This window comes from Peromyscus maniculatus, chromosome 9, assembly GCF_049852395.1.
Source record: "Peromyscus maniculatus bairdii isolate BWxNUB_F1_BW_parent chromosome 9, HU_Pman_BW_mat_3.1, whole genome shotgun sequence".
NCBI classification, from domain to species: domain Eukaryota; kingdom Metazoa; phylum Chordata; class Mammalia; order Rodentia; family Cricetidae; genus Peromyscus; species Peromyscus maniculatus.
In genome coordinates this window covers 65083547-65099957 of record NC_134860.1, presented here as the reverse complement: position 1 = coordinate 65099957, position 16411 = coordinate 65083547, and the positions used below count along the sequence as shown (strand labels likewise).

The following is a 16411-nucleotide window of genomic DNA, read 5'->3' as shown; positions in this document are numbered from 1 at the left end:
GTTGGGCCAGGGGGGATTTCTCCATCCTACCCCGACTTTCTCCACTGCGCTCTGACAGTGCAAGCAGATACACCGGGCACCTAGATCTCCACATGCCTCTGAGGTAAACCTTATTCTTCTAGTGGGAAGAACCATGAAGCATGTTCATTTAAAGTTTGGTCTCCTTCTGTGCTGGCTCTCATGACAGGAAGTCCAGGGATGCTTACCGAAGCTACTTTCTGTGTATGTGCATGGGGTGGGGTGTAAGGCAAAAAGGGATGGATTTGGGGGGTAACGGGAAATCCATTAGGAATGGGGGTCAGGGATAGAAATGAGTGAAGACAGATGGTAGATCACCCATGCCTTCCTCTTGTACAAGGCAGGGCCTGGGTTCTAAATCAAGTTCTTTATTATGGAGAGAACACACCTGCTGAACTCTGGGGCTCTTGGATTTGACTATTTCTCTTGCTCCAGTGGGAAGCTGTGGTTGACTAGAGACCTCTTTGTACCTTACTCTATCTGTAAGATAGGATACAAAGACACACTTTGTAGGGCTTGGGGGGAGGATGAAAGATGGGTATTGTTTTTAAAAATGTATTCAATTTGAACTTTGGCAGTGCTGGGGATCAAAGCCAGAGACTTGCATATTCTAGATAAACTCAACCACTGAGCCACACCTGCACCTGGAGTAGGTGTTGAAGCTCTCAGCCTCATGACGGAATCAGTCTGTGCTCTGTTTTCTACCTTTCTAGCTACAGAGCAACATTGTAGCAGATTGGATTGTTAGTGGGAACCAGACAAGTTGATGAAAGCTAGACTATTACACTATTTTGTAGAAAGAACAGGCCACATTGCGCTTTGGGAAGCAGAGGGAGTTCTGAGTAGGGGTAAAACCTTCCTTTTAGCTCATGGTAGCTGGTATTTTTTTTTTTTTTCTTTTTTGTTTTTCTCCTTTAGAAATAGAAGGTCTGGGTCTGCGGCTCAGTGCCCAGAGGAGAATAATCTTCCTGAACCTGGCTTTGGGAGACTCCGGTCCTGAGGGTGGAGCCAGGGTCAGATGATTCTGATGGGCAGACAGGCTGAGGACACCAGGACCAGTAACCTAAAGGCTCTCTCCCAGTGTGCAGCCCACTTCTCCAGGACAAAGGAGCGAACCATATGCATACTCCTCATTGGCCACCAGAGGGAAGACCTGAGACAGGAAGGCCAGAGCCAGGTGCCTTGTGTCTCCAGCAGGGACAGAGACCCCAAGGACATCTGTATTCACACATATCGGGGTGCAAGATGTATATTGTGGAGTCCTTTGGGTGGTATCCGTGCTAACTGGAGACTGGAAGAGAAAGCTGGATTCTGTTAATTTCTGTAGGGGTCATGCTTCCATCTGTGCCCTAAGACTCCTCTCGGCCTCATGTAGCCAGGGGATCTTCAGGACCTTTTCAGAGCCCCAAAGGGGGGGTTCATACCTGCCCAGTTCTGGTAAAAGCAGTGTATGGCTGCCCTAATGGTCCTCAGTGGTCACTACCCAAAAGGTGTACCCACTGAAGGTGGTAGTGGGCTGGCCTCATATATGGCTGCTTAGCTGTTCTTTGGCAATCTGTGTCCTTTGTGGGTTCCATAAAGCAGTCATCATTGCTCGTGGCCATCGCAGCGGGGCACTTTGGCCAAAGCTCTTTGATTTAGGCGATGCTCCTGACCACTGTGTCATCCTAACCTCTGCAGAGCACATTGGAGGTTGCAGCCCTGGGCGGCTGGCTGCAGTGGCGCAGGGGTTTGTGGCTTGTTCTTCCTGGCCACATCTGGGTTCCGCTTTTCCCGTCAGCATTTTGTTTCCAAGTGTCTCTTTTCTGTGATGTTCTCATCATTGTGCTTCCACGGTGCTCCTTGGGTGCTGCAGAAGCAGAAATGGTCACTCCAGCTTCCCACACAGGGGGAAGATGAAACCGAGAGCCCTGGTGGGTTGGGCCCGGACAGAATTCATACTGAGTAGATACTGAGGAACTGAGAGAGTAGCCAGTCACCCCGGAGCATCAGAACGGCAGCCCTCAACTCACTACCCCATTTTCTGGTAGAAAGATCTTATAAATCTCCTGTGGGTGTTATCTCTACTCCATCCATCTGCATAGCCATCTTTTCCAAGTCGGGAGTCCTCCTGCTGCATTCTTTATAAGGGTGAGCAATCACTAAGACTTTGAAATAGGTTCTTAGCTCCGTGAGTTCAAAAAGAATTACCCTCTCCCAGGCTCGGTGCTGGGGTGTACCATATGGTATGGGTGGCATGATAGGACAAACATCATACAAGACGGAATGGAGTGGAGGAAGGAGCCGCTGCAGAGGACAAGGGTGTGGCTCTATAAAGGGGGTGCTTGCCTAGCAAGCATAAGGCCCCGGGTTAGAACCCTTCTTCCCCTACTTGTCTCCAAAATACAACTTCAGAAATCAGTAATGGTGACGTTTTCCTAGGGACACCTTGCATGATTCTGAGGTTCATTTTAAGATTAACGACACTCCCTGATATCAGGGTTAGTCGAACACAGCAGTTTTGTTAGAGGAAACATAGCATAAAAACATAGGCAGCTTTCCCCTGTCCCACAAAAATAAGCTTTGCAAGCAGAATTCTGTTGTAGTTCCAGGGACTTGGGGAAGAGGGACTGAGTGGACAGAAAGGCAAGACCCAGCACAATAATAGTGTCAAAAGAAAGAGTGAGTTTGGGGTGTTTTTATTTTTATTTATTTATTTATTTTTTTGCATGGTGGTAATGTGGAAAAACCTTTTTGGTTTTACCTTAATAATTAAAGTGACAAAGCCTATTTATTTATGTACCAATCATTAATGCCTGCTATGGGCCTGACAGCTTGCTGGACTGCATCTTATATGGTATGGAAAAATAAACAAAAACCAGAAGTGAAAGAAAAGGAAGCACAAAGTTTGCTTTTTTACCTCTTTTATTTTAGAATACAGTCTTGATAAGTTGGCCAGGCTGGCATTGAACTTGTGTTCCTCCTGCCTCAGCTTCCTGAGGAGCCGCAGTTCCAAGTCTGTGCTACTAAGTCCAGCGAAACACAACCAATCTCTGGGCATGCTAGGCTAGCACTCTACTACTGGGTTGTAGCTTTTTTTTTTTTTTTTTTTTTTTTTCTCTCTCTCTCTCTCTGCAAGGAGAGGTTTGCTTTGGAGCTCTGTGTATCTGCTGAGCATTGTGACAGGGTGTGAGTCCAGGGGGAGGGGCCTGCAACTGCAGTGGAGGCTGACATCAGTCTCTGACTGGGCACCTCCAACTCACCTCTCAGCTCACTGCCCCAGACACCAGATCCTGGGGTATTCCATCATAAGGACTGTCTCAGGAGACACCACTGCTTGCCCTCTTCTGGTGCTGGGTGAGGAACTGCAGGGAGATGGGCTCTGGAAGAGACCGTGAATTCAGAATAGACAGGTTCATCCTTGTTGCTGGGCATTTAATTTTTAAATACCCAGAAGTCGGGCTGGAGACTGATAATAATTTCCTAGGAATTTTCCATTGAGTATCTTTAAAGAGAGCTAACAAATACAGTTCAGATTAACCCATCTGTTAGTGTGGATGCTTCTTCCCCACCCCCTTTTAATCTTCCTGTATTGAATTGGGCAGTGAGTTTGCTAAGATATGCAAACTACAATTATCTTCCTTCATTAATTAAAGTTGTTTTCTCTTCAGGGTCTTCTATGTGCCAAATATTCTCTTAAGCTCCAGTCAGGACAGATAAATCAATTTTAACCTTATGTTTCTGGGCATTTATAGGGAGAAATGTCAATTATCATGGGCTAAGAACCTTGTGTGTATGGCTGTGGGAAGGAGATTGGCACTAATAAGATGGATGGATGCGACAAAACAAAATATTCCATAGCAAATTGGGAAATAACAAGATGTCTCTAAATGCATTAAGATCAAGAGCAGGAAAGTGCAGCAGAAACAAACGATGTAACTAGAGGCTATTTTGTTTAAATTATTTTAAATCCCATTATCCTTGCCTGAGAAGTAGTTATTTTTTCCTGTGATTTAATAGGACCCTCCTTCCCCTGCAGATTTCTAGCTGAACTTTACTGTTGGCTTTCCCAAGGGAAAGCATGTTTTTTGCTTTATTTATTTATCTATCTGTTTATCTATTTATTTTCCAGTCTATATTGCCCAGGTGGATCTGGCTTTCCCAGAAAGGAAAGCATATGTTTTGCTTTATCTATCTATCTATCTATCTATCTATCTATCTATCTATCTATCTATCTATCTATCATCTATTTTCAGTACATGATTTTGCCCAGTTCGATCATGATCCTCCTGTCTCAGCATCCTGAGTGTTGGGACTATAGGATCCACCTGCTAAGCTTTCTGAGCCTGAAGTCTGTAGCCATTACCGGCTGACACCAGTACTTAGGATCTGGGCTCGCCCTGCTAGTGCGTGTCATACAGTTGGAACAGGAAGCAGGGACTGGCTTCTGTTTTCTTTTCAAGATGTACAGCTTAAATCCAACTTGAACTTGAATGAACTGGCCAGAAGCCACAGTCCCTCGGGGACTGTAGATTTTTAAGGCAGGAATTGAAAGGGTGGATTTTACCCCTCTTTTGAGTCTGGAAAGACAGAAGACCCCTACAGTGGCCAGGTGCAAAAAAAAACAAAAAACAAAACAAAACGGGGAAACAGAGCCCCCAGGATAATTCTGTCTTTATCTGGCTAATCGTTGCTGAGCAGGTGTGAGCCAATTAAACAGATACCCTCCTCCCTGAAAGGCTGCCCAGTGACCCAGATTAAGCAGTAACCACAGGCATTCTTTGATCTCAAGGTGAGAGGGTCAAAGCTACGCCTAGGCAGAAGTTCTGTCATCTGCCCGGGGACCCTTTCCCGGGTCCACTGCACCAGCTCTTCCCCTTCCCCGGGTATTGTTACAACATCACAGCCTGGCTTGACAGTCAAAGGCTCACAGTCCTATTATTGCACTACTAGCACCATGAAGAGAGGCCTGGAATGCTTAGTGACTAGAGGCTGAGTTTCTCCATTACTCAGTTTCTCCTTTCTGTGGGATGTAACCTCTCCTATCTCTTGCTCTTGCTCCTTATAACCTATCACATTGCTTCTGGCTGTGGGGGCCTTAGGACTGACTCCCTGCAGCTAGATTCGCAGCAGCTTTTCCTCCCCAGATCTGAAGGCGCCACAACCACACAAAAGGAGTCAGTCTTGATGTGCCAGCTAAAAGGGCGACCAGGGCGCAAGACTGGGCCCTTTTTGCCTCATAGGCGCCGGCCTCCATCTCTTGTTCTTGGTAGCCTGCAGTCACAAAAAACCGTTCTGGGGCGGGGCGTCCGGTGCCCAGCAGCCCACGACCTTCCCGGATGCTGTTCGCGTTCCTCCAGCCGTCAGTCCCCTGTCGCAGCAGCCGCTGCAGGGCGGAGGCCGCTCTGGCGAGCAGGGCGGGGGGAGGCCGCGGTGCAGTCGCGCGCTCGCCGCCAGCGAGGCCATTGGCTCAGCGCAGTCACCCCACGCGGGGCTGCAGCGGCGGCCTCCGCGGATTGGCGCGCGGGCGGGCGTGTGCGTGCCGCCCGGGCCGTACTGAAGCCCCTCCATCGCGGGCTTGCGCCCCCTCCTCACCCTCCCGGGACGACCACCCCTCCATTGTGCCCTGAATTACAGATGCAGCATCTGGGGTCGCTGCCAGCCGCAGTGCCCGCTCGCCCGCCCAGGATCAGAGAAAGGGCGCGAAAGGCGCGCTCCCTGCTCGGGCGCACGCACCGCGCCCTGCGCGCACTGCAGCAGTCGCAGCCCGGGCGCTGCGCCTTGCCCCGCCCCTCTCATTTGCATATCCCACGACCCTGGCCAATCAGTGAGCGTCTCTCGCGAAGCGGATGGCTTTTGCCTGGGAGGAAAGGGAGTGGCTGGCGGCGCATGCGCCGTGGTGGCCGACTGGAACCAAGGCTTTTATTGCTGTAGTTTATTTCCACCCCCTTCCCTCCTGTTCTCTCTCCCTCTCTTTCTTTTTTTCCGCCCTAGCTGGATCTGTGTTGGAGGAGAGGAGAAGAGACAGAGGATTGCATTTGTCTCATAGTTTTGAAATCTCCTAACAGCAAGGCCAGCTAAGGGATTGTACCTTTTTCCTACAAAAAATACATATATTTTAAACCAAATCTTTTTTTTTCCCGGCTATCTTTGCTTTAAAGCTGTCCTCTTGAAATTACTCCCCCACCCCCAGGAGAGATGTCTTATCAGGGGAAGAAAAATATTCCACGCATCACGGTAAGTTTGGCACTCCAGAAAGGCGAGCAACCTTTTGTGACATAGAATAGCTAAAGAGTGTATTTTAAAGGTGGAGGAGAGAAAGAGATTCAACTTTTCCTTCTTGTTGCCAACGGAGGCGATGGTGGTGAAGGTGGGGGTGGGGGTGGGGGTTGGGAGAGGTAATAACAGTTATAAGGCACGCAATTTGCAAGGCATTGAAATAGGCGCGGGAGTGTATGGAGGTAGTGCGCCAGATCCTCTATATCCTTCATTGTCAGCACGAGATGCTGCAGCGCTGCCCGCGGGGTGCAAGCAAATGGATGCCAGATTGAATATGCATGGTCGACGCTCGGATATTGTTCTCCGGCTGCGTGCCGCAAGGCTGGGCTCCGGGAGTCCGGTGGTGGGGAGCTTGGAAAACAGACCCTCCCGTGTCTCCCGCCCCCTCCAGAAAGAGCTTTCTGGAGCCTTCTTCCTGCAAGAAGGAGCGAGTTCCAGCCCGGAGGCGTCATGACAGCGAAGGGATGCTGGAAAGGGCAGGGTGTACCGGGATGATGCAGAGGGAAGGGAGGATCGGGACTCGATGATGAGCAGAGAAGGGCGGGAGCTTTTTGTGGACGAAGAGGACCTGGGGAGCCCTCTGGTTTGGGGCTGGGGTCTTGGCAGGGTTCCCGGCTCGCTTTCTCCGTCTTTCCTGCCCCTTCCGCCACCAGCGAGGCGGTTGTGGTGGCGCATACAAAGCGGACTGGGCGGGTGGGCGCTGGGGACAGCAGCTAGCAGGCTCGCGGAGGTAATGGCGCTGGCTGCGACTCGCGCAGATGGCCGGGCCTGCCCTAGACAATGATCACCGGAGCCGAGGTGCTGGCCTCGTTCAAGGCCTGCATCCCTGCCAAGCATCTCTGCGAAGAATTCGCGATGCTTTGGGGATTGCCCCCCCCCTGCCCCCCCGCTTTGCGTCTTTTACTGAAAAAAAAAAAAAAATCTCACCAGTCCAGTTTTCTGCATCCTCGAAGGAAATCCCGGGCAGGGAGAATCTCCAAGGAAATTGATTGTTATATAATGCTGTGTGTTTGCACTAGCCGGCGTGTGGCCGGCTAGGACCCAGGGACACGCAGATTTGAAGGCATCTTCCAAATAGTGAAGATAGGTTTTAAGGTCGGATTTGACGGTGAGCTTTTTTCCCTGCTTGTCTCTGGGGCCCTGGGACCCCGGCCTTCTTTCCTTGGTGCACAAGGACACACCCATCTGCAGGAGCCCTGTAAGAACAGTTGCCCAGAGGAGGGGGCGTGTGCCCTAGCTTGGGCTGGGTAGTTCTCAGACAAGGGTGGGTACTAGCCTTTTTTCAAGGCACCCCACACCCCATCCTTGGTACCAGATCCCAAAGGACTGACACACAGGATACAACGTAAAATGTTCACTGCTCTGAAGGACCGCATCTGGGGAACTGGGCAGTGGGGGTGGGGAGATTTCCTGCAAACCTCTTGTGATTTGCTGTCTTCTTGCACAAATAAGACAATTTCATTTTGACAGTATGAGGAGGGGGAAAATACGCAACCCACATGACCACTTTTTAAAAGAGCGCCCCCTCTATCCTTTAAAAACATCTAGTCGTATGCCCTAGGATCTATTGGTTCTCTCCCTCTGTCACTGTGGCCCGCCTCTTATGTAAGAAGCTTTCTTCTAGAGGGCTCAAGATTGAATAAACTATGATCCGATCTCCCCCCATCCCCCTCCGCTGGCTGGAGGATTCTCAATGATGGTTCCTACAGGAACTTCTGTGAGGAAGGGGAGGTAGTGAAGGGCAGGACTTACTGCCTCCCAGACTACAGGCTACGTTCCTCTCAGGGGAGAAATGGAGAGGTCCCTGCAGGCTTAAGTCTACTGAGCCTAGGTTTCCCCATGTGTCACAGGATTAGAATCCTGCTCCATCCACTTCACAAAGGTTCTAAGACTCTGACTGCTTGGTATGAGGAGCAGGACTAGTAAAGATTTTTTGTTGACCCTTTCCATGTTGACTGTTGTCAAGGCTTTTTCAATGCTTACATCTGGATAGAAGATCCTCCAGTGTAAAACTGAACTGACCCTGTTTTTCAACGTAACAGAAACAATAAATATTTTCTAAGCCCAAGAGTGTTTGCACTTATGTGCAACTGTATCTTGTTTTCTTTGTTCTATAGCACCATGTGTATATTTTAAGAAAAAATTTCCTTTTCTTGGTGGTTGCAAAAGGCAAGGAGTACCTGCTGAGATTTTATTTTGTCCTAGGCTTCTGGGTTGATTGTTATCAAGATGAATGCTGTTCTTTGAAAGGTGTAGGTAGCATAATCAAAGGGGATGGTGCTGCTGGGAAGGTTTCTATCTACTCTGAAATAATAAATAATAAACCTGTACATCCACCCAAAGCAGGGTGATGACATCACATACATCCCATCCACAGTCTTTTGGATAGCTGTGAGTCAGAACATAGCATTTCTTTTACAGGCTCTTGGCTCTCTCAGTTGGACTAGCCTTTATAATAATAATAATTATTTTTTTTTACACGAAAGTGGGTCAACCATCTGTAGTGGTATTAGACTTAAAAACATCCCCCATGTCTCTAATTTATCATAAAGCTGTGTTTCTTACCTGCTAAATGGGTGTATGTCCCTCCCTCGGCCATGTGCTTGTTGTGATTTACCCCAAAGATAAATGCACATGGGATGGACACACTAAGCTGCTGACATCTTGTTATGGCTGAAGACTCTGTGTTTGTGTAGCATATGCTATGACAACAGACTTTTGGTCAGTTTTCCCCAACAAAAACTTTGCCAAGACTTGACTTTCCTACATGTGGGTGGAATTTTTTTTTTTTTTTTTAAAGTATGAGGTTTAGCCAAAAATCATTTCAAAAGCATTGTCTTCTTTAGCTGGAATATTCTATAATGGCCTTTTTTTGTTTTCAGGTCTAAGGTGTTCTTGAAAAGGTGGTTTGTTTGTCTAGGGTGAGCTTTGCCAGTGTGTTCTGACTCATCATAAACTCAGGGGGCTTAAGCCTGCAGGGACCCCTCCTTTTCTCCCCTGAGAGGAATGTCTGTAGTCTGGGAGGCAGTAAGTCCTGCCCTTCACTACTTCCCCTTCCTCACAGAAGTTCCTGTAGGAACCGTCATTGAGAATCCTCCAGCCAGTGGAGGGAGCGGGGGAGAGTAGATTCACCTTGGTTAAGGTACCTCCCCAAATTCCCTGGCTTTGAGCATCACTATTGAATGATGAAAATGTGCTCCTAGTCCCCCTGCCCCCTGGGGATGGGTGCTTCTCTTCTCCTAGGTCAGTTATGTGTTCTGACCTTGCTCCCCTCTTTGTTATAGAGTGATCGCCTTCTCATCAAAGGTGGCAAGATTGTGAATGATGACCAGTCCTTTTATGCGGACATATATATGGAAGATGGGTTGATCAAGTAAGTACGATTCATTGCTATGTAGAGGTGTATATGTGTACACACACACACACACACACACACACACACACACACACACACACTGTGTTCCTAAGCTTTAGATCCTTTCATGTAAATAGTCTCAGGCTTTAATGACTCCAAGAGTTGCTAAGCTTGGGCTGGGAATGTTGTAACATTGGTAGAATGTGCATCTGGCATTAGTCAGGCGCCGCCAGAAAACCAAAAGTGACCAATTTAGCATCTTTTCAGCTCATTTTTATTGGTGGTAATTAATGAATTTGGGCATTCAGATTCAGGGAATTGGAAGTCACAGCACACACGAACACCCATGTGTTATGTAATTGACTATTTTTAACAGAGGTGACACAACATCCTTTGGTTGCCAGCTCACATGCTTGGTTTGTGATAGGCTGCATGCACTTCAGTTTTCCCGGACTGTAATTGTTTGGGATGGAACACTCAGTCGTAGGACATAGGCTGTGGAATGCAGCCTGGCCTATTAAGATGTATATCTGCTTGCTTAATCAGGAAGGGCCACAGGACATTGAGTTAATTACCAGGAACTCAGATAAATGACTGCCTAGTACTGGAGGGATTTTAGGTCTCATTCCTTTTTAAAAATTTTTTTCAGCCGGGCGGTGGCGGCGCACGCCTTTAATCCCAGCACTCGGGAGGCAGAGCCGGGCGGATCTCGGTGGGTTTGAGATCCGGGACAGGCACAAAATCAACACAGAGAAACACATCTGTGCCCTTGAAAGTCAGAAAAGGGCATTGGATCCTCTAAAACTGGAATTATGGATGGTTGTGAGCCATCTTGTGGGGGCTGGGAATTGAACCTGCATCCTCTGGAAGAGCAGCCAGTGCTCTTAGCCCCTGAGCCATCTCACCAACCCTAAGTTTCATTCTTGAACTGGTTCCTAGAATAAATAAGACCACCCTGTGCTGCTTGTGTATTATGTTCTGGGTTTGGGTATTCTAGGACTCTGGAGGGTTAATTGAGTGGAGTGTAGCAATCTCTTCCTGCCTTTCCTCTGGGGATGGCCCCTGGGCTCTGGAGAGGGAGCACATCTGTTGAAAGACAAACATCCCAGCTAACGACATCTTTTAAATAAGCAGTGCTCACCAAACGCTAGCAGCAAGTGAGTCTGGAGAGGGTGAGCTGGACTGGCTGTGACTGCTTGGAAGCGCTCACCCTGACTGATGAAGCCAGAATGGGTCGTGATGTTTCCATAGTTAATGCTTTCTCCATGTGTGTTTGTCTGGAAGAGTCTCAGCTCTGGTGATCACAGGCTAGAGCTTCCTTATTCCTTTTGCATCCCCAGTCATAGGAGAACGTGATGGGTCTAGCTGAAGGACGCTGGCCTGGAATGGAGCATCCCAATGCTATTTTTAGTCATAGTTTATTTGTCTTAGAAATTTAACTCCTCCTCGATTAATTTTTCCTTTTAAAAATTGGTAGAAAGATGTAGTAAAATTAAAAAAACAATTAATTGGATGGTGAGATCTTGACTCAAAAAATGAAACCCTACAGCTGTATCTGGTGGCGCACACCTTTAATCCCAGCACTCAGGGGTTAGAGACAGGTGGATCTCTGTGAGTTTGAGGTCAGCTTGGACTACATAGTGAGTTCCAGGACAGCTGGGGCTTTGTAGAGAGGCACTGTCTCAAACAAAACAACAACAACAAAACCCCCAAGAAACCCCCACAAAACCTTCAAAAACAAACAAAAAACACTGCTACAATATCCCCTCACCTAATGGATATGATGCATGTCCCAAACAGCATGGATATTTGTTTTTCTGCCTTTATCTGAATCCATGAGCACCTGCTTCCATGTTCTATAATTGTTGGAATTATAGTGTTTACTTTTTACTTTTCTTTTTTCCTCTCTCTCCACTTTTCCACCTCTGTTTTCCCTACATTGAAAAGGAAAGTGGTGGAAAAAGATGTTGGGAAATAGTATTGGGCCAAGAGAGAACTGTTCTGGAAAACTAGCTGGCTGGTGTTTTAGAAGGCGGCGGCGGAGTGAATGATATAGAAGTGTTTTGGGGCCTCGTTAGTATTCAAGCTTAGGGGTTTCTGATAACTAGTCATTGGATTAGGAATTTGCTTCCTTGTGTATAAGTTATATTTGGAGACAGGGGCCTCATTCTTCAGTCCAGGTGGGCCAGGAACTCACTCTGTGGTCAAGGCTACAGAACTTGAACTAGAGGTAATTCTCATGTAAGCCTCCCAAATTGCTGGGACTATGTGAGCCGCTGTGCCTAGCTTCTTAGTTCATTCTACATCTGCTCATGTTTGGGGATGAGGAGTGGGCGGTGCTCCCGTGAATGATTATAGCAACAACCCCAAAAGTGCTCATCATGTAGTGAGGGTCTGTTTATAGCTTAATGAAAACAGATGTCAGATCCGATTTGATTCCACATATCATTGGCCTCTCTCTCACTAACTCTGCTTTCTTAGGCAAATAGGAGAAAACCTGATTGTGCCAGGAGGAGTGAAGACCATCGAAGCCCATTCCAGAATGGTGATCCCAGGAGGCATTGACGTGCACACTCGCTTCCAGATGCCCGACCAGGGAATGACGTCAGCTGATGACTTCTTCCAGGGAACCAAGGCAGCCCTGGCTGGGGGAACCACCATGATCAGTAAGGCTTGGGCACTATCACCTTAGCAGGGATCCAGGGCAGTGTGAAAATGAGTCTGGGTTGCTAGACCCTAATGTTGCCGAGCCTAGCAGAGCTCCGAGTGAGAGCAGAGAGAGAGAGTAAACTGTCTTAGTCCCTTGGCCTCAATTTCTGCTAAGCTTTGTTCCTACAGTTGAACTTGAGGATGCGCTCCTGGGGAGTTATGTAGGATAAGAGGAAGGCTTGCTGCTCAGTCTGATCTGGTGCTTTTGTCCTCCTTGACCTCCAAATGTGACTGGGTTCTGAAAGTAAGGCATTTGAAGTCACCCATATCAGATTACGAACATTCTAAGGATAGTTCTCAGAAGGAAGATAGGATAAACGAAGTGTTTCCTGTCCGTTTGTTTTTCAGACAGGGTCCTCTGTGTCGCCCAGGCTGGTCTCAGTCCCTCTGTATAGCTGAGATTAGTTACTGATCTTCATATCCCTGCCTCCCAAATGCTTGGGTGATGGGCATATGCCACCACACTCGGGTGCAAATGGAGTGTTAGCCTGAAGCCTCCACTCCAATGATATGAAGCTCAGTTGAGGGAGACCAGGGCTGGACACTGAATGACTTAGACTACTATGCTTGGGAACAAGACCTACCGATAATAGCTGTTTGTTAAACAGACAAGCCACAGGCTCCCACAGTGGTGTCCTTTCATGTATCCCTCTCAGGGTGTTGTGTCTTGATTCAATCTAATCTAAAGCGTATTCACTGGACATGGCAGCTGTGTTCAGAGCTTGCTCATGAGCGGTTTGACTCCAGCATGCCTTTTGACAAGTGACTGGGGGTTGGGGGGATGGGGAAGCTGCCCAGTGGCCTATCAGAGTCCTGTGTTAGGAAAGGGATTCTGTCCATGAGCAAAAGGCAGGGCACTGTGTCACGGAGGAAGAGTTAAGAGTGGGACTGGGAAGATGGTTCGGGTCCACACCGAAAGAACCTCGGTATGTGCTTTCTGAAGCCTGATTTCCTGGGTGTTTTTTGGTGATGACCATGGCTTTGGGGGGTCTGTCTAGAAGGTTCCCATCTGTCTTCCTGAAGCGAAAGGAGCAACGTCCAGGGTCTCCTGCATTTTGAATCACACCTGACTCCCTGGTGTTCCCATCATCCTGGTCTTCGATCGGAAGCACTGGGGACAGCACTCTGTTCCCTTGTGACACCCGTGAGACAGCCCCTCCAGGAGTGTTCTTTGCTGCTCTGCCTTGCTCCAGCCTTGTGGGTGCCATTCTTGGAAGAGCCCTTCATGCAACCCCCACTTTAACTTGCTGCTCTGTTGGCTCCTTGGGATTCACTTGGCTGAATGGGCACTTCCTGACCCCCTTTTTTTTTTCTGAGTAGCGCCTGTGGACCTCCTTCCCTAGGTGGAGGCATCTCAGTATGTCTTGTGCTGATCCAGGAGACCTCAGATGCTCACTAGAGAGCCCCGAGGAGATTTCCAGGGAAGAGGAGGGGGCACGCTGGCCAGCTCTGTCTGTTGGGATGGTATGTGATGGTGTTAGTGCAGGTTCGAGATGCAGTCAGTTTGGCTCAGTAGCAAGGGGGCCTAAATGAAAGATCTCATAGAACAGAAGGGTGGAGCCTATCTCTCAGCACTAGCACTCAGGTCCTGAGTCTGAACCACAGCATTATAGAAGGCGGAAAGACAAAGACTGTGTGGGTAAACTGTGTGCTCGGGGTTGTCACACTCTACTTCCGTTGCTTTGGTAGTTTGTGAAAAATACTAACGATTCTCGCCAAAACCATGGTTGCTGATGTGGGCAGGATTCCCAGCAGCCCCACTGTCTTCCCCCTGGAGAGGGGCTCTAATGATGCAGGTGAGGAATCAGGATTTTTTTTTCTGTCTTCTGCTTGCTGGGCGCACGTATATTCTGCTTGGCTTGAGTGTGTGGCCGAAGCTTGCTCTGCGGGCAGGGGTATAGCTTCATGTCACTCGGTGCCTGCTTCCTGAAAGAGGCCCCTGGCTTCCCGAGTACACGTCGAAGCCAGAAAGAAAGGCTTGGGGTGTCTTCGAGTGCAAACTTGAAGGGCTTCTTGGAGAAACAAGCAGTTGGGTAAATTGGTGTAAAGACTGCACACACCTTCTCCTCTTGACCCTCTCAGCTCCTCTAATCCCTGTGACCTGCACTGTGGGAGGTGGTGAATCTTTACCTCTTTCCTTTCTGGCTGTGTTTCTCCTGGCCCTGGAGGCTCCGTTTGTGTGTGGCAAGGCTCTGCCTGCTGAAGAAAATGCCCCTGAATGTTCCCGTGTAAAGAAGGTGCCACATCACCAGCAGAACGTATTATTATCGCCCCGCCAAGCTGCTGTTGATCATTACACAATGGGACCTTTGTGAGGTGACCCAGTGTAGGGTGGTAGGATGCCCTTTGCCCTTTCCATCCAGGGACGGGTGGGCAGAGACACCAGACATAGAGCATCCACACTGGCCCCAGAGTCATGGTGGTGGCTGGAGGGGGGTTGTGGGGGTGGCTGGGATTCTAGACTGGGAAAATGGGGGTTGGTTCTAGGACTCCCCACAAGGATAACAAAATTTGAGAGTGTTAAAGTCTCTTATGTCAGACGAGCATAGTATTTACATATCTTCTCCACACACCTTCCTGGAGACTTTGAATAACCTCTAGATTATTCATAACACCTAATGAAATGTAAATGTTGGCGGAAATAGTTGTCATGCTGTGTTATTTCGGGGCGTGCTCTACTTTGCTTTTGTGTGGCTCTGATAAACATCACGACCAAAAGCAGTTTGTGGAGGAAAGGTTTTTTTTTTTTTTTGGTCAACTTACACTTCCAGGTCCAGTCCATCATTGAGAAAAGTGAGGCTAGGAACTCAAGCAGAAGCTTCAGAGGAATGCTGCCTACTGTTCACTTGGCTTGTCCTTAGCTCGCTTTCTTGTAGGGCCTGCTTGCCTAGGGGTGGTGCCGCCCACAGTGGACCGGGCCCTCTCACACCAGTCATTGGCCACGGGACGATCTGATGGAGCAGTTCTCTCGTTGAGGTTCTTTCTTCCCAGGTGACTCTAGGTTGTCAAGTTTACAGCAGAAACTCCCCAGCACAGGACTTAATGACGACAAAAGTCTGCACATGTTCAGTAAGATGCAATAAAAGAAAAACAAACAAACAAACAAAAAAAACCATGGATCTGGAGTTAGTTGAATTATCGGATGTAGAGTGTGTGACCACAGGGCACTGGGCATCTCTCTGAAGCCTGTGCTGGCTGCATAGGCCGGGTCTCCAAGGACAGAAGTTTCTGTTGCTGACCTAAGTCCAAGGTTTTTCCTCGAGGTGTGGAACCTGGGCACGGTGAACCTGAGTGGCTCCTCTGCTGTGTTTCCAGTGCCCAGTTCCAGAGCATTGCCTCACAGTCCCACTGGCTTGATTCCCAGAGCCTCCCTGGATCTTCACTCATCCTAGTGTGTTTTGCCTCTGTATCCAGCCAGTTCCCACCTTTGCTTTCTGTTCCGATAATGTGGCCTCAGCTTTCTGTGGCTGGACGCTTTCTTCCCAAGCTCTGCTTATGTTGTCTCTTTCCTCCGACTCCTGCTGGGGTTCCCTCCTGCTCACAGAATGCAACCCGAGCTGTCGGCAATGTTCTGCGAACCTGCTGGCCAGCCTCGGCTCCCATTGCCTCCTTGAGTGCCCTTCCTTCTGCCCGTGAGAATCCTCACCCCTTTGAGGGGCAGCGTAGGTGCCCCCTCCCTGTAGCCCATAATTTCTCTGTACCTTGGCAAAAGGTGGATCTTTATCTCATACTTTGTGACACGTAGTTTCACGTCATGTGTCCATTGAAATCCTCTGTTTTGTTTTCAAGTTTCCCACCCAAGCAGTGTCAGTGCTAGGAGGGATGGAGGGAGGGCGGGATGATGGATGATGGATGGATGGATAAATAAAAGAAAACTCCGAGGACACTTGATTTGAGTGATGCTGCATGACTGAGTCAGGTGGGTTTAAGAAGTCTGTGTCTTGTGCGGACCGTGATGGCGGTGGCCGCTTGCTCCCTTAGTTCTTCAGCCACCACCCCCCCAACACCAATGCAGTGATCAACTCTGCCAGCGGCTGGGGAGAGCCCAGAGCTCAGACGTGTCAGCCTGTG

At 48.7% G+C, this 16411-nt stretch overlaps 1 protein-coding gene across 2 annotated transcripts in view; it reads left to right on the top strand.

Moving 5' to 3' along the window:
- The window catches only part of Dpysl2 (dihydropyrimidinase like 2), a 103352-nt gene that overhangs the window by 32788 nt on the left and 54153 nt on the right, over positions 1–16411 (top strand). Inside the window, exons 1-3 of one of the 2 annotated variants that reach the window (XM_006988760.4) lie at positions 5838–6234; positions 9561–9649; positions 12113–12297. In XM_006988760.4, coding sequence (XP_006988822.1) covers positions 6196–6234; positions 9561–9649; positions 12113–12297 — 313 coding nt within the window. In that variant the 5' untranslated portion in view covers positions 5838–6195. Of the gene's footprint in view, positions 1–5837; positions 6235–9560; positions 9650–12112; positions 12298–16411 lie in introns of those variants that run through there. The other variant, XM_042285062.2, reaches the window with a different exon arrangement.